General features: G+C 42.8%; 1 protein-coding gene across 3 annotated transcripts in view; it reads right to left on the reverse strand.

Moving 5' to 3' along the window:
- SRPX (sushi repeat containing protein X-linked) overlaps positions 1–21314 on the reverse strand; it is a 91003-nt gene continuing 69689 nt past the window's right edge. For all 3 annotated transcript variants that reach the window (XM_037822210.1, XM_037822211.1, XM_037822209.1), the window contains 6 exons: positions 13904–14030; positions 10113–10234; positions 9310–9489; positions 6489–6622; positions 3995–4116; positions 1–517 (listed from right to left, as the gene is read on the reverse strand). In XM_037822210.1, coding sequence (XP_037678138.1) covers positions 334–517; positions 3995–4116; positions 6489–6622; positions 9310–9489; positions 10113–10234; positions 13904–14030 — 869 coding nt within the window. In that variant the 3' untranslated portion in view covers positions 1–333. The remainder of the gene's footprint in view (positions 518–3994; positions 4117–6488; positions 6623–9309; positions 9490–10112; positions 10235–13903; positions 14031–21314) is intronic.

Here is a 21314-nt window from a genome sequence, read left to right on the forward strand (position 1 = left end):
TATAAACAACAAAATATAAGAGAGCTGTGTATTACACTGAATAACATGTTGAAAATATGTGTATGGCTGTGGTCTCTAGTTTCTCTACAAAATTAACCAGCCTTGGTAGAGTAAAGAGAGTTAGAAAGAGTAAATAGCATATTCATATAATTTTGAAACACTTCAAACTAAAAAAGCATCATGCTAATTTTTAAGGGCAAAGAAAGCTCATAATAAAATAGACTTTAAAAATTACAAATAAAAATCTGTACATCAAGGATATTTTTAAGGCCTTCCCTGTGTGCATAGCATTATGAAGAGAGACGAGAAATTGCCAAGAGAGAAACTATCACATCAGTTGTTACAGGTCTGGCCCATTTCGGCTTGCAGGACCATCTCCTCTTTTCTCAAGGGGAAAGTGTCAATCAGGTTGAAGAGGGCCACAGGCGTCACCAGGGAGACGTAGCGCTCCTTGTCCATGCCATGCTTATCCACTAGCACCATGCTGAAGGAATAGAGTGGGATTCGCAGCAACAGCCTAGGGCAGACAAAGAAAAAAGAAAGCTGTGTCAAACCCCCACTCCTGAGGGTTCTGGTGCACCAACCATAGCCCTAGAGTGACACTGTGTGCAGAGCAAGGCTCAATGCATGAACGACTGAATCAGTCTTTAGACCCTTGCTACTCAAAGTTTCATCTTTGAACCTGCAGCACCACTGCATGTGAGCTTGCTAGAAATGGAGAATCTCATGCCCCATCCCAAACCTACTGAATTAGAATCTTCATTTTTAGCAAGATCCCTGGGTAGTTGGTCTGCACATCAAAGGTTGAGAAGCACTGCTTTAGATTATGGTCAGGAATTACTGAGCTTGCAATGGTGCTCTCAGCCAACAATTGCTACAAAGGCACATGAGACAAAATTTTTTGCTTAGATTGGAGTCAACGCAAGTTTGCAGACTAGGTTCATAACGCTGCAACCCCATAAGCACTCGGATTCACTCTCAACAGAGGCGATTTTGTCCCCCAGGGGGCAGCCGGAAATATCTGGAGGCATTTTCGGTTGCCACAACTTGGGTGGAGGACTAATGACATTTAGTGGGTAGAACATTTAGTGGGTAGAGGCCAGGGTTGCTATTAAACATCTTCCAGTGCACAGGACAGCTCCCCACAAACCAAAGAATCATCCATCCACAAATGTCAATAGTGCCAAGGTTGAGAAACTCTGGACAAGATGAAACCAATTGAAATAACTTTCTACATGTTGTGGTTCTGGTCTACTCAGTGCACAGTTTGAGGGAGTAGAGCTTGGTCTACACCCTGGGTATTCTGACTTGTAGTTCCTGAACTCTTGGTGGATTATAATTTGTACACGCAAATTGTTCCAAAAAAAAGGATTTGAAGTGGTTTTAAGTGTCATGTTCTTTCTACGATGCCACTCTCAAATTTAAGTTGCATAAACTATGTTTTTTTTTTTTTAATATCAATACAAAAATGTTTAGATGAGAAAAGCCAGAGAAAGGAAACAAACAGATAAGCTGCGGTCAATGAGAAAATTAGCCCACTCAGTCTCTTCTCCAGATTTCGTTTCTCAGTTTGGATATCTTGAGATTATGAGTGAGGCAGAATATACACTGCCATCTGTGGAAAATAATATTTTGTGGTACAATATACATATGCCATTAAAAATGGTTTATGTGAAACATGTTCATACAAATGGATCATGGTGAAAAAAATAGTCGTTACATTAAACCCACTTTCTTCTGCCTTTTAAGGGGGAGTGTCAGGGAAAACAGAAATAATTTCTATTTTACCTCAGTGGAAATCTAAATTGCTAATCCACTTCTAGTGACTGGAAATTAAAGAAAGATGACATTACAATGCCTCTGCCAGGTTTCTTGCCATGCCCAGGAATAGATGATTTCCCCAAGTGCATTAAGGAGTCTCTGAACATTTGAAAATAGGCCAGGAAGTAAGTTGGGAATGGAGAGCTAACCTGTTCTGCATCTTTAAGAGGAGGGGTATTGAGTATTGAGTTTCTAGGGGTAAGTCGTGAGGGAGGAGGATGATTCCAGGAAACAGAGGAGTAGGGAGGTAAACAGACCTGGACAGAGAAAACGGCCAAGCAATGTTGTGGTGGCTGGAGCCTGTGAGGAAGGGTGACCAATGAGGAACTGGAGCATATGATTTTATAGTGCTTATGAGGCTAGGATGGAAACCGCCCATCCACCCGCCGCAACCATGATGCCACAGTCTGCTCTGAGCCCGGGCTTTTATTGGCACAGAATATAAAGTGGGGAAACAGTCATAGGGATTTTGTCACATCAGGAGGCTAGCAGCAGCCATTGGAATGCATCCTACCGTGACCAAGAGACCACAGAAATTTGGGGGATGGAAGACTGGATACCCCATGGACTATGGAATGGGTGGTTCTGCTGGCGTTGTGTTGGAATTACACAAATGTCTGTCACTGGGTTTAGGAAGAGTTTTTTTCTGGAGAATCTTCCAGGGAACTCTGTAGACTCAAAAAATAACACGGTGTGCTGGTTAAGTTCATGTGTCAACCTGGCCCAGGTGATGGTGTCCAGTTGTTTAGTCAAGCAAGCAGTGGACTGATTGTTACTATGAGGGTATTTCATGGACTTAAATCATCAGTAAGTTGTTTGCATCTATGGCTGATTCCATCTACAATCAACTGAGGAGAGTGCCGTCAACAATGAGAGAAGTCTTGTCCAATCAGTTGAAGGCTTTAAAGGGATTTCGGTAGTCAGAAGAGAGAATTTCCACCTCCACTTCAGCCAGCCAGCATCTCCTGGGGAATTTGTCGAAAACCTTCATTGGCATTCCCAGCTTGCTGCCTGCCCTAAGGAATTTGGACTTGTGCATCCCAAGCCACATGAGACAATTTTAATTAAAAGCTCATAATATTTACAGATATCTCCTGTCGGTTTGGTTTCCCTAAAGAACCCTGACTAATACATGTGAGTGCAGAAATTTGTTTTCTTGGTCCCATTCATTCTTGAGATTGCCAGAAAATTTCTCTAAGGCACATGAGTTAACTAATTATGTCCAGATCTAAAAGAAATGAGGGCAAGAAAGAAGGCAGAGTGGCTGCCTTGCAACACTAGGCACCTATTCTTTCCTTTCTGCTGACTTCCTTCAATAGTTTAACCATGGCCTCAGTGCTATTTGAAAACAATTCTAACCTGAGAAGAGAATTTGATTATCCCAGCATTCTGCTTTTCCTTCTCTTCTTTCCTGCTCCCCCCCCCCTTTTTTGCTCCCGTTTTTCTACTCATCCATCCATACACTGGACAAAGGCGAGTGTATTCCCCTGGCTTTCCCAATCACATGGTCACCCCTCGTAAGCTATACTGTTATACAATCGTCTTCAAGAATCAAGGCTAAAGGGTTGCAGTTCAACAGCTTCAGGTATTTCCTTCTAGCTATTCCAATACACTAAAAACTAAAAACGGGATATCTATATAGCACATAAGAATGCCCTCCAGAGTGACCTCTTGACTCCATTTGAAATCTCTCAGCCACTGAGACTTTATTTTGTTTCATTTCTCTTTCCCCTTTTGGTAAGAAGATTTTCTCAATCCCACAATTCTGGGTCCAGGCTTATCCCTGGGAGTCATATCCTGCGTTGCCAGGGAGATTTACACCCCTGGGAGTCAGGTCCCACGTAGTGGGGAGGGCAGTGAGTTCACCTGCCAAGTTGGCTTAGCTAGAGAGAGAGGGCCACATCTGAGCAACAAAGAGGTACTCAGGAGGAGACACTTAGGCACAATTATAAGCAGGCCTAGCCTCTCCTTTCCTGCTTCCCATTTTTAGTCTAAATCTTCCCTTTCCCTCTGTGCTAAATTCTAGAGTGCAATTCAAAGGGAAGTAGAACAATCCATCTACCAAGGTAGGTGCCTGGAGTCAATACTGAATAGGAAAAAAAATATCAGGGAGTCTGATCAGAAAGAAGTGAATTCATAGAGGATAAACTTCAAGGACGGGCGTTCCCCCTACCTGAGCTGCAGAGCTAGGGCCGGGGGCATAATCTTTGCTCCGATCCTCCCGATGAGGGTCGGGAACACGCCCACCAGCTCCACCACGGTGATGTGCCGAAGATCCAGGCTGCACTGTGCTTGCTGAAAAAACGAACAGAGCAGGCGTGAGCATGGCTAAAGAGATTTCTGTGTCAAATGAAAAATGGACAAAAATTTTTTTAGAAATTTATTGGTTTGCTCCAAACTGTCAAAAAATCTTGACAAATTGGGGTTAACCTAGTGTGGCTATAAAACCCAACTAAATTCCTAGAGGAGTCATTCAGCAATAGCTTGGAAAGGGGATTTTTTAAAACCTAAGCAAAGTAGCAATCTATGTGTTTCCAGATGGGGCAAGACCTCATATGTGCCACATTTCCTTTAAAAATCTCCAAGACCACTCCCAGAAGACTCTAAATTTGTCTTTGCAAGAAGAGAAAAATAGTTCCAGCTGCCCCTTCTCGGCCCTTGTTTCCACCATCCACATCCCCCTGCCCTATGCCCCCCAGGCCCAAACCCATGGGACACAAGGATAAATGGCTCCAGCCCTCTGAGCTAGCCCTTGGAAAGAGCCTTAAGGCCCAGACATTCACGTGCCATGAGGTCTCATGAGGGGTGGCAGTGGCAATGAGGAAACAAAAAAGTAACAGAAGACCAATCTGGCTAAATAGGGTAAGACATTTTAAACTCCTGAACTATTAGAACATCAAATCTACCACAATTCCACTGGAACAACTCTGTATAGGGTGATGGAATTGGTAGAAAAGTTAGAATAAGGAGAGAGATACTTTTCTATTATTCTGACTGAAATGCCTAAGTTAATCAAACCCTTCCTTGAAGGCTCTGGTTAAAATGCAAACGTAAATATTTGGTGTATGTGGAGGGGTGGGTGGGGGGTGGGCATGGATAAGTCACATGTGAACACCTCGATACCAAATATTTTCTCCAATTAGTTGATTAGTAATTTTGCAAGTACCTGAAGGAATGGAGGACAGTAAAGAAGAGGTTAGCAAACTTTTTCTGTAAAGGGCCAATAGGAAATACTTTTTTTGTGGGGTTGAACAGCTCTGTACTAACTACTCAACTCAGCCACTGTAGCAGGAAAGCAGCCATAGACCATACAAAAACAAATGAGCATGGCTGTGTTCCAATAAAACTTTACTTTCAAAAACAAGCAGCAGGCCAAATTTGGCCCATGGGCTGTAGTTTGCTAACCTAGAGGAAAAGCGAGTTGTTGGGTTATTGGCTTTTGTATGGAAGAGGAAGAGGTTGGAGACATATATTTTATAATATGGCCAATTTCCCCCAGGATAGAGGGGTGTGTGGCCTTGTGTTGCTGAATAGCAGGCCCTTAGCAGAGACAAGGGGATGCAAGGATGGAGGCCAGGTGGCAGAGATTGGGGGCAAACATGTAATGATCTTGGTTCCTATCAAGGCAGCCCAAAAGATTTTTATACAGCTCTTCAGAGTTCATGGGCAGGCCCTTCAAGTACGTGGGAGGAGCAAAGAAAGACTTAGCATTATTCATTGGATTAATGCTGAGATGAGAAGTAAAATTGTAGCCTTTGATTAAATCAAGATTGTTCTAAATACTTAATTCTATTCACTGGAACAAATGAATGCAATATTCCTCAAAAACCATGTGCAGCATTATATCTGTGGCACCGTGTACATCCTGCCTCACTAGCATTAAATCAGGTGAGCCACTCTTACTGCAAACCAGCTTCAGGACCAAAACAAGCAAGTTCTAGGTACGACCCTCTCAGTTTCTAGTTTGGTTTTGTTTTCACAAGATGCTGGTTGTCTTCTTTTGTAGCTACAGAATTCATACAACTGAGAAGGGCACATTTCCTAGAAAAGAGCTCCTCAAATTTCAATGTGCTGAGGAATTACCTGGGGATTCTGTTAAAATGTAGCTTCTGATTTAGTATGTCAGAATCTACCTGAGTAACGGTGGAGCCTGAGAATTTGCATTTCTAACAAGCTCCCCGGTGATGTTGATGCTACGGGTCCACGGACACTTTGAGAACCACTGTTTTAAAAGATGCTGCCACTCTCTGGAGACCTCTGGGAGGACAATCTCTTTTGGATAGGATCTGGGGCCTGAGAGTTCCCAGACACCCTCATCCCTTGGGCCAGCCTTTTGGGCTGAGGACTGATTGACTACCTACAGCCCAGGCACATTGTGGAGGTTCAACAAACACAACTGTTCCTTGGCAGGGCCTGGACAGTGCATCACTTAAGCCTATTAGTGCAGACAGACAAACCTTGTTAGTTGGAAAACGATTGGGTTATCTCTGGGAAGTCAATGTTAATCAGATTAGGTCCCAGAACCAGAAATTAAATATTTCTTTTTTTTTTTAGGTGGTAGCTCTAAAGTGCCCATTGCTAAAACTCTCAGTAAATGGATGACACACTGAATCTGGCCTTTGCTTTTCATGAAATGGCTGGGCCCTGCCCCTGCCCCAAGGACTCACCTGCAGCAGTCCCAGCTGCAGTCGATAGAGGAGGTTTCGGGCTGTGGGTGTGGACACAATGAGAAGTCTCCTTTTCTCATAAAACTGATCCAGAAGTGCAGCTGCTGTTCTGACACCCACGTTGACATTCATGGCTGTAATGAGATATGGCCACATGGGTCAGAAATCCTCTGCTTGTCCTGGCTCAACATAGCCTGTGATGACACACTGAACCATGCATGTAAGTAGACCCTGAGACAAAGCAATGAGTGTGAATAGTTTATTTGGGAGGTGGTCTCTGGAAACATGGGTAAGGGAGTGGGGAAGAGTATTATTTTTCCATTGTTGCCGTAACAAGTGATCACAAACTTAGAGACTTAAAATGAAGCAAATTTATTATCTTATACCTCTGGTGGTCAGAATTCCAAAATGGGTTTTACTGGGCTAAAATCAAGGTGGCTTCAGGGCTGTGTTCCTTCTATGTCCTTCCCTTTTCCAGCTTCTAGAGGCTGCCAGCATTCCTTGGCTTGTAGCCCCTTCCTCCATCTTCAAAGCCAGCAATGTAGCATCTTCAAATCTCTCTCCTCTCTGACCTCTGCTTCACTGACTCTGCATCTGCATCACATCTCCTTCTCTTGCTCTGACCAGTCTGCCTTCCTCTTTCCCTTATAAAGACTCCTGTGATTACACTGGTCCCATCCAGATAATCCCAGATCCGGATAATCTCCCCATCACAATGTCTGTACTCTTAATCACATCTGCAAAGTGCTGTTCACCACATAAGGCAACATATTCACAGGTTCTGGGCACATGATGTGGACATCTTTAGGGGAAGGCAATACAGAGTGTGATATCAAGCAAGTTATTGCTGTGGGCACCTGAAGCTCAATCCCATTCAGGAACTCTGGGAAACTACATGCAACACAAGTCAGAATTATCCCACTGGAGGAAGGAGGGAGCTGGAGTATTTATATACCAACCACTCCGTCATTAGTCAAGGACTGTTTCTGGGCACTGACTCTCTGTTCCTTCCAGCTGGCCCTGTGCATGGGCTGACAATGCTTTCATGGCCATAAAAAAAGCCTTCAAACAGAAAGATCCAGGTAATTGCCATACATCTAAATATAGATGGGAGTGCCAAAGGCATCTGGGCCAGGCACCAACAGCATCTGCTGGGGGAAGGGGTTCAGGGAGGCAGAAGGGTGAAAGAATAGTCAATGGAAAGGGCTGGCTATGGGATGGCTGAGAATTTTCAAAGTCTGCCTATTTGGTGTAGAGGGGACAGAGTAACACAGGACACAGAGGGCCACAGGGCAAACAATTCTGCCATGGTGGACATGGGTCAAGGCAGTTTTCTAACAGGTCTGCCCATTGAAGCAAATAAGTGACAACCAATCTCAGCTGACTGGCTGATCAAGGTCAATGAAGGGAGTTCAATGGACAGGTAAGCCCACAGGCCTGGCACTGGGGAAAATGTAATATGAGAAGAATTAGAGAATTCCATGTATGGTTTAGAGTCTTGGTGTTCATACATTTGCCTTGACTTTTTTGTTCATTTCCACATTCACTCATTGAGCCAACACACGCTGAGTGGCTGCTACATGTCAAAGCCTGTGCCAGGCACTGGGATGCCACAGTGAACAACACAGCGTGCCTGTCCCCTCCCCTCCCCCAGGGCCTCAGAGTTCAGGACAATGCTGTTTAATAGAAACATAATGTGAATCACTGTTGTGATTTAAAATTTTCTGGTAGCCATATTAAAAAAGAACCAAGAAATAGATGAAATTAACTTTAACCATGTTTTGTTTAACACAATATGTTCAAAATATTATCATTTCAATGTAATCAACATAAAAATTATTGATGTGATGCTTTATAGTCTTTCCTTGCACTAAGATTTTGAAATCTGGTGTGCATTTTACAACTTACACATCTCAATTCAGACTAGTCTCATTTCAAATGTTCAACAGCCACCGGTGGTAAATGGCAACCATACTGGATCATGGAGACCTAATTGCTTGTTGTCCCCCTCCCCAGGCCTCAATGCCAGCAGGGTGGGCATCAAGCCCTTAGATGGACAGTCTGGAGTGGGTATGTTCTTTCTTCTTTAATGCATGACATTGAAGAACCTTAGAGATTCAGATGATGGTGTATATATATATCTTCTACCTAATAAATTGCTGGGGTTAAAGAGAAAGTAGAGAGATGAGAAAGTGCCGGGAAGTGGGGAAAAAAGAAAGGAATGTAAGTAAGAGATATGTCCAGAATTTTCCAGCCAGTCCAAATTTCACACTGTTATCACTACTGAGCCCAATTTCTGTTCGCCAGTAACAAGAACATCTATGCATTGTGGGCTTACCCTGTGCCAGGCATGGCTCTACTCCACTGTTCAACAGATAACCTCATTTCATCCTTACAGCAACAACTCAAGTGGTAGGTAAGGTATTATTTTTTTCCTTTTACATAAAAGGGAAGATTCCGAATGCCCAAAGTCTATGTGACTTTTAAGCTGGTGCTGCCAGGCAGGCATTATATGGCCTGTATGTGGCAGTGTACCAGCTTCATAAACAAGATGCAGGCTGACCCTGAGTTCCCACCTCCCGCTTTTTCCTTACAGGACATGAAAGGGAAATCAAAGAACAGGCAAAGGCAAAGTCAGAGGGATGACAAGCTGAGCCACAGCAAGAATCCAGGGACTGTTTTCACCCACTCAGATGAAGAGGGATGGGCAATGAACCTTTTCAACATACGTGGAGCGAAACCCTCCCTCCCCAGGCCAGGAATCCAGAACCAAGGGGGCTTTGGGTTCTGCTGCTGGCTGCAGAGAGAGCTGCACACATACCTGCACAGGTAGGCTCTGTGCCAGACCAAGCCAGGTTAGACTGACACACTCGGGCAGGGCTACCCTGGAGCTCATAGCCACCAATGCAGGAGAACTCACAGGTGGCCCCATAATTGTCGCCGTCGCTGGAACATTTCATGTAACCGTACTCCGGGACGTTGAGTTTGCCACAGCGCCTGACTGTAGAGACACAAGCCCAGAGAAGTCTCAGGGCTGAGTGCCCTTCTACAGAGTCACCAGGGGAGGTGGGGGGCTGTTAAATGAGCAAGGGGGCAGAGATGGCTATTTGGTCACTGAGTGAGTACTTGAAATGGTCACTGTTCATACCAATGAGACAGCTGAGATTAACTGGTGTCCTTGTGTTATAGGTGAGATTGAGCCCAGAAAAAGAGTAAAGATGGTTTGTAATCAGCTGTCCAACCCATAAGGCATAAACAGGTGTCCTGGTGAACCAAGCCAGGAGGCTCTTAACCACCCTGGTAACAGAAGGTGTTGCAGGCTTTATCTGGTCATCCCAATCCCAGGGATGGAAAAGTTATCCAAAAATATTCTGCCCAGATTGCCAGCTGTGGGCTCCTGTGGGACTGGCTTACTGCTGTCTGAGATTCCTGAAATAATCCAATCCCGGTTTGTATTGTAAAATCCAGGCATTAAGATAGAACATTTCTCCCAGCCTCATCAGAGGCAAATCTAAAGCTGGCAAGTATCACTACAGCACTGGGCACTCACAGAGGGTTCCTGCTTGAAGTCCTGCTTCCCTTTGTTCTCGTAAAGAGGGGAAAAGCAATTAGCGGTAATCTTACCTCTTACTTTAACCCGAAATTTGCAAGTGCCCTTGTTCTCAGCTCTGTCGTAGACTGTGTACTGGATCTTGTGGTCTCCTTCTGGAAAATTTGAGCCTGGGGGGAGGCCTTTTAGAATAACACTGAAAAGAAAAAGAAACACCAAAGATGACCATAATGGGCCTAATAAGCAACTGGTGGACACCCCCTCTACACAAGACACGCAGATACTGAGGGGCAGCCATCAGGTCACATTGGCAGAAACACAGATTTCTTGAAGACTTAACAATTTCCTGAGCTCTATTCTGTTTTGGAAGAGCAGTTTGAGACCAGAAAATGGAAGGCCCCAAGTATTGGGAAGTTTTGATGTTTTTCCCCAGTTCAAGGAAACAAGAGAAGTCTTTGGAGGCAATTCATTTACTGATTTTATAAGGAAAATGATTTCTGAATGAATGAGCCAACGAATGTACCACCACCAGTAGGACTGCCAGCTTTGCAGCTGAGCCTCAGAGCACAGAACACAACACTGCTGAGCACCAAGAAGCCCACACACATCTGGGTGACTTTGGACACATCTGGGTGACTTTGGAGAGTAGAACAGGAGTTGGAGGAGACTGGGAACCTGGGGTCCTGGTCTTCCTCTAATCCCACCCTTCTTTCGGAAGGACCTGAATTGGTTCACTGTTGTAAGGGTAAAGGGATTTTCTATAGGAAAATCATCTGAGAGGATAGTCTAAGCAGTCATTGGCAATTTGAGCCTGTTGGGAGTGCTAGAACTTTCTCTGCTTTTTCTGTCTGGGCCAGTGGAGACCTTTCCTGAGCATAAGTCAAGTTCTCTGTGATTTCTTAGTTATCCAAATTGTAGTAGTAGTAGTAGTAGTAGCAGCAGCAGCAAGAGTTTGCACTTAAAACCTTACATATACCGGGCATGGTTCTAGGCATTTTATATATATTAGTTTAATCCTTACAACAATCCTATGAGGTAGGTATTTTTATCTCCATTTCACAGATGAGGAAACTAAGGCACTGGAAGGTTAAGGAACTTTCCCAACATCACACAGCTATGGGACCCCAGCATCTTTCTTCTCAGCTGTCTGATCCAGGCACCAATAGGTACAGCATGATCAAATGCCAGCTTATGTTTGTTTTTCGATTAAAAAAATTTCCTTTCTTGCCACAATTCTTAGGAAAGATGAGCATATTTGCCAATAATAGACATGCGAAATTATCTTTGCCACCACTTAGGGCAGCCTTACAGCTAGGCAAACAGAGTAGCTGTTTAGGCTACAAAGTGAGGGGTCCTGGAAAACTGCCAGAAATCCCACACCCATTCAAGATGTGTCACTTAGGGCCTTAGATGCATTAAGGTCCTCAGGAGGCACAATTTAAATGTACATAAAATTGAGAGAGATAATATTTCAAGTATTAGTGGCTGCTAACCTCTCCAAGACCTTAGTACACCTGTGACATGCAGATAACACTCATAAGGAGTAAATACGGGAACCCATAGGAAGCACTTGGCACACAGCATGACATTTAAGAGATTCTCTAGAACCTTCCCTTTTAGAATACAGATAGTGGTAGCTGGGGCAAGGCATGGGACAGGGGAAACCAGGGAAGCAAGGAGCCCAAGGGAGAGCAGGCAAGGGGACAAGACAGCCTTCCCTGAATTCCTCATTCCACTGGAGCCAGCAGCCCCCAGCACCCTGCTCCAAGCCTGTGCTGGTTCTGGCTGCAGAACTCTGGAAGCAGATAGCTGCTCTGAATGGAGGGGTAGGGGGCTCTAAGGTGCTCTTTACAAATGTCACACTTCTAGCCATAACACACAGGTTACCTATGAAAATGCCAAGGGAAATGTCCTTGCTAAGGTTTTAAACAAATGGAGCCATCTGCTGACAAAGGATGTCGGGCCTGATATTTTCTGCCAACAGCACAATAGCAACCACAGTTGCCAAAATCTATTAAGACCCTACTATGTGCTAGGGGCTGGGCCAAGGATTCAAAGATTTTTTTAAAAACCCAATCCCTGATTATGTCAACTGTGACTTATTTTTAATCCCAACCACCAAGGTTTCTCCTTAGGGATTTGGAACATGTGTATGTAACAGTGAATTAAAAATATATATATAAAAACATATTTTTTAATGCTCAAATTTTATCTTCGAGGAGTCAGAAGGGGAAATATTACTAATAATATTGTCCAAGTTGGATGATGCACCGGGGGAGATTATAAGGATGTAGGAACAACATGTCCCACAAAGGGTGAGACTTAACCTCCTCTTAGCAGAAGATGTTCTATAATTGCTAATAATTGTACAAACCTGTTTTCTCTTGCACACCCTGGGTTGCCAGAATTCTAGGTCTTTCACCACTGTACGAAAATTCTAGGTCTACCCCTACTGTAGGGGGTAACTGGGAGGATCCTTTTGACCACAGATGGGAACTCATAGGGAGGTTTGATGGGGACACAAACCTTAAAGCATTGGTATAAAAGTGCTGACACGAGGTTTTGCCTCCAGGGAACACGGAGGCCAACCAAACAGCTGCAGGAGTGCAGGCCCAGATGCTAGATTAGAACAACTTGCAGCTGAACTTCAGCAAAGGGAGCCACTGGTTTTCAAAAGCACATTGGATGCACGTCAAACTACAAATGCTGTTTGTCCTAGAGAGTGACATTGGGGTAGGCAGGAAGGCAGAGGACACCATCTTTTTGCCTGTAAACTTCTGTAAGCACCTGAGGTGGTCACAATTTTTAAAAATAAATTAAAAAGCAAAAGTTTTGAAGGAAGTAAGTGCAGTGCAACAAACAAGGGGTGGAAAAGTTCTGCACTAAACCACGCTCACAGAGCACAGGGGGGCAGCCCAGCAGAGGTGACATCTTAGAAAGGCCTGGGACATGAGGAGGAGCCCCCTAGGCAGACAATGGGGGTGTTTCCTTCCCTGAATTAACCAGTCGGCTTCCCTTTCCTTCTTCCCACCATCCCTTCTCCCTTCCCGACTTTTCTTCAACAAATGTTTATTTAATGCCAACTGTGTGCCAGGCACAGTTTCTAGGCACTTGGGATATGGCAGTGAACATATTGCGGTAGTCACGGGCAATAAACAAATAAATAAGTAAAATATATAGCATGGCAGATGGTGAGAAGAACTGTGAAGAAAAATAAAGCATGCATAAGGACTAGGAATTGCTAAAAGGGTGCGCAGATTGCAACTTTAAAGAAGGGGTCAGGGGTGGCCATGTGAAGAAGACAACATTCAAAAAAAGACCTATAAAAGAAGAGGGAGCCACTCAGATATCTAGGAGAAGAGTACTCCAGGAATAAGCAACAACAGGCAAAAAAAACCGCAGTAGGAGCAACTCAGTTATCTCTGAGGATGAGCAAGAATCCATTGTGGCTAGAACAGAATGAGTGAAAAGAGAGGAGCAGGAGAAGAGGGGAGATAGATAATGGTGAGAGGCAATTTACACTGGGTCTTATAAGTAACTTTAAAGATACAGGCTTTTATTTTAAGTGAGATGGGAAACTACTGGAGAGTCTTGAGCAGCACAGTGATGGGATCTGACATATAATTCAAATCATCGCCCGTGCTATACCATTGAGACTAGACCAAGGGGGCAAGGGTGGAACCAGTCGGGAATCCAGGTGAGAGACTTGAACTAGGCTGTACTCTGAGTTTGCCATTTTGCCGTTCACTGGGGGTGCTACATCTGAAAGCACAAACAGATCAGCTTAGATACATTACCCCACTCCTGGTAGTAAATGTCTCACCTAAATGAGGCAACATCATTCCAGCCGCCAAGTTTCACTTACTCAGTCAGAATGCCGTCTGCTGTGTCTCTCCCCTCGGGGGTCTCCCAGGACACCCGGACTGTCAGTTTATTCGGTTCGGCAATGCGTTCCTTCACACTTGGGCACTTAATTCTAGGAGGTTCCAGATCTGCAAATATAACACCAACATTCTCACCATCATCAATAAATACCACTGTCAACTTGGGGTTGAACACCTAATGTGTGGCACATCCAAAGCTCTAGGTGCTCCCCATTTTTTAACAGTTTGTTCACCCCTCTGCAATTCTTTGCCCTCCCTTCATCTCGCCCTTGCTCCACTGCTGAGTTTTGAACATTGTTTGAATACTCGTGTGCAGAGCTAACCCTGCAATTAACTGACCTTGCTAGGTGTCCTGTGGGGCAATTTATTAGCTAGAGCTCCCTCCTCCCCACTCTTCCAAACTCTGCCTACTGATTTGGCAACATGGCAGTTACTCAGCTGAAGCTAGAAGTCATTCAGCCTTAGTGAGCCCCTCCTTCTTTAAAGGCAGGATCACAGAATTTTATACAATTCAATTCAACAAATCTTTAGTGAGTACCTACCTTGTCCAAAGCATCGTTCCAGCTGCTGGGGTTGGAGGTGGGGGGGCAGCACAAAGGCAAGAGAGTACTGTGTGCTCTGCTTTTCTAAGAGTTTTCCATCTACTGCATGGGGATGATGTCCATACCCGTGAAATATAACATGAGGCAGAAAATGGGACTGCCCCAGGGGAGGTAGAAGTGAATGCTATGGAAATTTAAGAGAGTCACCCAACTCTCATTTTACGGATATGGAGACTTGAGGCTCCAGAGAGCTTAAATGACTTATGCAAGACCATACATGTAGCGAATGACAGTGTGAATTATAACCCAAGTCAGAGCACTTACCACTGGAACAAGCTATCTCCCCTCCATCTATGTCCTTATATTCCCAACATCTTCTTCAATATCTTAAAACACACAATGATCTATCTGGGTCCACTCTCCCCTCCAACTGCCACTAGACTACACCTATGGTTTTGTGTTCTGGGACAGCAGTTTTACCTTGGTTCTGGCCCTCCAAAGAACTCCCAAATTTCCCCAAGTAGTTTCTACACCTGGTAATAGAAGTTCTGTCTTCTTGCTGCCAAGGAAGCCATAATGAGATGTCAATTCTACACTGGGTTGGATTTCATCTTAGAGCTGAAGTGAAATCACAAGAAGTGGGAGTTGGAGCTTTTGCAAATTGTACTTGATGATTCTGAACAGATACAGAGAATGCATTTAAAGAGTGCATAGCATATTAATGGCATTCAGCTTTGCATTACTTTACATATCACCTGATAATTATTTAAATGCTACTCCAACTTGAATGAAAATTAAGTATCTTTTGATCCTGAATCACAAACGCTTTTGAAAGACTAAATGCACCAAGTAAAGGCTTCAAATACTTTCTCCAAAGTCTTGTCAATGATTTTTCATTTTATTTAGGATAAGAAATTATGAATATGTTAAATGATTCTGCCTTCAGCTATCCAAATTCATTTTCAGTCCATGTCATGTTTCAATGGAGTATGAATTTACAGCCTTGATACACTTATCCTAAATTGAACAACTAGCATATTTTATTGAATCTAAGTCACTCTCAATTGTGAGATGTATCCAATTTCAAGGGATATTAAAATGTAAAAAATATGCTTCTTAGATGTAATGAAATAAAGTATATAAATGAAATGGGAGATGCTCTTAATGCATTCTAGATGTCTATTTTCAATTGCTAAGCTTTCAGAAATAATCCAGGTTTTGTTTTGTTTTGTTTTGTTTTGTTTTTACTGTGATAAGTGATAGAAGACATACTTTTATAATTCAGATGAGCATGCTGCAGCTTTGGGTACTTCGGAAAGAGAAAGGCCTGCCCTCTGCTGGTCAAATATAGCTGGTAATTACATTATGGAAAATTTATTTTTTAAAAATGCAAAGCAGAAGGGGAGAGGCAGAGGAAAGGATCTAAATTTCAATGTAAAATTAGACTGCATTACCATGTTTTCTTGGAGCAGCACTGTCAGAGTGAAGGATACACTCATTCTCTGTGTCATGTAAAATAAACATCTGGATGATACACTGGGTTTTTTTTTTTAACTGTACCAACTAGAGATACTGACATCAAGAGCAAACACACCCCCAAAGTAGATGAGCTGGATGAAAAGTCTCAGTGTCTTCCAAAGCCAGCTTATGTCAAGCTGGCCTACATTTCAGAAGCAATGCTCTCTCAAACCATAAATAAGAAGAAATAAATTGCTAACAACAATAGCTAATATTCATTAGTTTCCCTGCATTATCTCATTTAATCCTCACAAACCCCCTGTAGACAAAGTATTGTTATCATCCCCACTTACAGACTGGAAAGCATTTCCTCACTTTCGGAATTTCTACATAGTCTGGGATTTTAAGACATGATTACATATCTTAAAATTATTTTAATAAGCCAAATGTCTCTATGTGTCCGCTTGCTGCTGATCTAGTGTTTTCCTCCAATCTTTGCACACACATTCTTGTGTGGATGCCTGCCACAGCTTTCCCATAAATCTTTGAAGAGCAACAATAGAACTCAATTGTATTACGTCCTCAAGCACCATGCCCTCTCTCAGCTGAAGAGAACATCTGGCCTGCCTTTCAACAGATGCTCCAGAAACCCAAGCTTATTATTACATAGTCAGAGCCCTTACTGCTTTTTATAAGTTATCATAAATGTCCATGAATGAAATGAATGAAGTTGCTATAGAAACATAATTACTACTCCTTGTTAGTCAGAGAACCCACAGAGCCCATCATTGTGTAGAAGAAACCCTGAAACCCTCAGTGAAAATCCTGGCCTCTGCTCTCTCCCAAATTTACTGGGAGACATCTGACAGTCTTTCTTCTCTGTGCTCTAGTTTCTTCTCTGCATATAAAATATAGGGAACAAATACATTGAATTGTATCAACTACAATTTATCGGAGAAGCTAAAATATTTACTTGGGAATCCTTAACACATCTAATCAGGTAAGTGGTTGATATATGGAAGAGGTTCAAAAGGATAAAATCCTGGCCAACATGCAATTTTGAAAAAAAATAAACAACTTTTAACTAGGGCTAGAAATTAACTGCATCTTACAATGTTTTCTTGAATTGCACTTTCCAATAGAGCTCTGTGTTTGAAGATGGCTGCCAGAGATATGACTAATATGTCCTTCGCAACATGACAATAACTTGTGTCTGAGACTGCCTGACCTGGTGTGGGGTCCTTTCTCTCTGCCTCACTCCAAGGTAAGATGATGGATATACTTATCCCAAGTAAAGGGTTGTCCTTTTTAGGTTCTAATGAATTGGGGTAGCTGGCGGTAGATACCTGAAACTATCAAACTACAACCCAGAACCCATGAATCTTGAAGACAATTGTACAAAAACATAGCTTATGAGGGGTGACAATGGGATTGGGAAAGCCATAAGGACCACACTCCCCTTTGTCTAGTTTACGGATGGATGAATAGAAAAATAGGGGAAGGAAACAAACAAACAAACAAAGGCACCCAGTGTTCTTTTTTACTTTAATTGCTCTTTTTCATTTTAATTATTATTTTTGTTATTTTTGTGTGTGTGGTAATGAAGGTGTCAGGGATTGATTTTGGTGATGAAGGCACAACTATGTAATGGTACTGTGAACAATCGAATGTACGATTTGTTTTGTATGACTGCATGGTATGTGAATATATCTCAATAAAATGAATATTAAAAAAAGTGTTGTCATAGTTCCTCAGACACCTCAGGCAAACAGCCCTCCATCTGGTCAATAGTTATAGTCCCATTTAATTCCCCTCTCCTCTCTGGTTCCCAAAACACCATTCAAACTGGCTCTGTAACTGCTGCTTCTCTCTTCTCTTTTATCCCTTGGTCTTCTTTCACACCAACCTCCTCTCAATCGATACACAGCCGATGACGGGGCAAAGACTAACAACAATTCACCAGCTATCTGATCCCCATTGGACCATTGGCCTTCCAGAATAAAGACTACATTTCCCAGCTTCCCTTGAAGCTAGATGTGTTCATGTAATGGGTTCCACCACCAATGAATTTTGAGAAAAAGTGATATGTGCAATTTCCAGGCTGTGCTCTTAAAAAACAAAAACAAAACATTGTGCCCTCCCCCTCTTCTTCCCTCCTACATCTCGGCTTGAATGTGGATGTGGTAGATAGCTAGACTGGCCATCTTGGACTGCATGATGAAAGATTCAAGTTGAGTGTGGCAGAACAAACAGTGAGGAGCTTGGGTCTATAACACTGACCTGGATTGCTTAAGTGCAAATTTTCATGAGAAAGGATTTCTTGTTTAGGGCATTATAGTTTTCCTCTTGTTCATAGCATAAAAACTGATATATAAGCCATCACAAACATTCTTTAAAATCACTCCTTGTGCTGGTTTGGATATATTATGTCCCCCCAAAAGCCATATTTTTTAATGCTGTCTTGTGGGGGCAGAGACTAATCTTTCTGATTAGGGTGTGACCTCTTGATTGAATGTTTCCATGGAAATTTGACCTTGCCCATTCAGGATAGGTTTTGATGAGTTTACCGGAGTCCCTTAAAGGGAGCTCACACAGAGAGCAGAGAGACAAAACTGCCCTGGGATATGCTAAGCCAGGAGACCCAGAAGCTTGGCTGACGCTTCGCGATGCTTGGAGATGTGGACAGAAGGACATTTGGAAATGACGATGCTTTGGAGATGCTAGACCAGAGTTTGCTCCAGAGAAGCTAAGAGAGACGAGCCCAGAGACATTTTGTAGAAAGCCATTTTGAAACCAGAACTCCGGGGCAGATGCCAGCCACATAGATCTCCCAGCTAACAGAGGTTTTCCAGACACCATCGGCCATTCTTCAGTGCAGGTATCTTCTTGTTGATGGCTTAATTTGGACACTTTTATGGCCTTAGAACTGTAAATTTGTAACCGAATAAACCCCCTTTATAAAAGCCAACCCATTTCTGGTATTTTGCATAACAGCAGCATTAGCAAACCAGAACACTTCTTATATAGCATCTTGTATGGCATCTTCCAAGGCATATTTGAGTAATTATGCTGAAGTACAAATTTCTTCAATGAATACTGCAGCGACTTGCTTGCAAAGATGGCCACCCATAATTTTTCCTATCCCCTTATGCACATGCCACTCCTCCTATCAAGAGGTGGAATCTATTTCCCCTCCCTTTGAATCTGGGCCAGCATTGTCATGTGCCTTGACTAATAGAAAGCAATGGAATTGACCCTTTGCCAGTTCCAAGCCTAGGCCATTAAAGAGCCTGGCACCTTTTGCTTTTGTTCTCTTGGAAGCCAGCTGCTATATAAAGAAGTTCAACTACCTGACTGAAGAGATCATGTGGAAAGAAAGGCCCCAGAGAATGAGAAATTATGAAGGACAGGAGAGAGAGATAGGGAGAGAGGGAGGGAGGGAGAGGAAGGGGGGGGGAGAGAGAGAGAGACAGAGAGACAGAGAGAGAGAGGGAGAGGCACCCAGACAAGTCCCAGCTGGTACAGCTGCCCCCCACTGAGGTGTCAGACATGTGAGTGAAGCCATCTTGGATCCTCTAGCCCAAGTCAGTCACCTCAGTCATTACCATGTGGAAGAGAGATGAGCCATTCTTGCTGAGCCCTGCCCAAATTCCCAACCCAAAGAACCATGATCAAAACACAGTTGTTTTAATCTACTAGGTTTCAGGTTGTCTGTTATACAATAGTAGATAGATGACACAAATATAAAATACCATGACGTTAGTGATGGGGAAAGGAAGAGTTCATTTCATGGGGGAATATGGACTAAGTGACTGCCAGAGGAGAGCTAACTTGGCCACTGAACAGTTGCCCAATTGCTTGCTTCCCCAAGGTATAGTATAATTCCTGTGAATTGCTCTGGGAAGTGGTCCCTTTTCTTGGTTCCATATCACCTAAGATTTCAGAGAACTTTCCAGAATGAACAAAAGAGGCAAGGGAGACAATAAAATCCACAAATAAAAGTCACCGTCTTCAACCAGAAAGATACACATGGGTAGGATTCTCTTTAATGATTTTTAAGTTTATATTGGGAAGGGCCACTAAAAGCACCCATTCGGTTTGCACTAACAAATCATACTAGGTAAAAAGTAGATCGGTATCTCAATCAATGAAGTTGTTTTAAAACTGAAACTAGCTTACTGAAAGCCTGCAAAAGAATATGTGTTTGTCAACCCAGAAAAAAAAAAAATTGTAGCATAGTTTAAGATCATCTGCAACAAAGTACTCATTCTTAGCCTCATTTGATGTTTGTATCTTCAAGCTCTGAAAATAATACAGTGCAGCCCAGGCAAATTTTATTATGAGTAGTTGGGAAAACACAGCTGTCTATCAGACGGTTAGAAAGCAAGAAAAGTGTTCCATCAGTGAAAATACCTTAAGTCTCAGAGACTTATTTGTTTTAATAAATCTCCATCTATTCTACTCTGTAGGAAATATAAAACAGAGAGCAATTTCCAAAAACCAAGTCAGTTGTTACTATCTGTATGCCAAAAGACATTTGCTGGGCTTCCATTGTCCATGGTTTTGTATCTATCGTTACTTTATATTCTTCTAGAAAAAAAAAGTGTTGGTCTAAAGGAGAGATCATGTGTCTACTAAGCATCTGGTTTCAAGATGAGGACATATTGCAATTCCAACTGCCCACTGGTCATATGCCCACATTGCCAAAAAAGAACTAAAAATGGAAAGAAAGAAAAAATATTTGCTGAAAAAAATAGTTGTTACATTCTAATGTATGGTGGTTTAGAGCTATGTATCCCAGAAAAACATGTTCTTAAACTTAATCCATTCATGTGGGTGTGAACTCTTGTAAATAGGACCTTTTGATGAGGCTACTTCATTTAAGGTGTGGCCCAAGATGGGTCTTAATCCTATTGCTGAAGGCCTTATAGGGAAGGCCACAGGGAGAGAAAGACACAGAGAAAGCAGCCAGAAGCTGAAAGTCAATGGAATTTGGAAGAGAAGAGAGAAGCCAGGAGAGGTCACCATGTGCTTTACCATGTGACAGAGGAGTCAAGGACTAAGGATCACTGACAGCCAGCCCCAGAACACCAGTCTTTGGGAAAAAAGCTTTGCCTTTATGATGCCTTGATTTTGGACTTCCCCTAGCCTGAAAACTGTGAGCCAACAAATTCCCATTGTTTAAACCTACCTATTGTGTGGTATTTGCTTTAGCAATGAGGAAGCTAAAACAGTTTTGGTACCAGGAGTGGGATGCTCCTATTGCAAATACCAAAAATTGTGGAAACAGCTTTGGAATTCGGTAATGAGTAGAGACTGGAAGAACTGTGTGGTAATTGACAGAAAAAGCCTAGATTGCTTTGAAGAGATTGTTGGTAGAAATATGTTTGTG

The sequence above is a fragment of the Choloepus didactylus genome, chromosome X (genome assembly GCF_015220235.1).
Source record: "Choloepus didactylus isolate mChoDid1 chromosome X, mChoDid1.pri, whole genome shotgun sequence".
NCBI classification, from domain to species: Eukaryota; Metazoa; Chordata; class Mammalia; order Pilosa; family Megalonychidae; genus Choloepus; species Choloepus didactylus.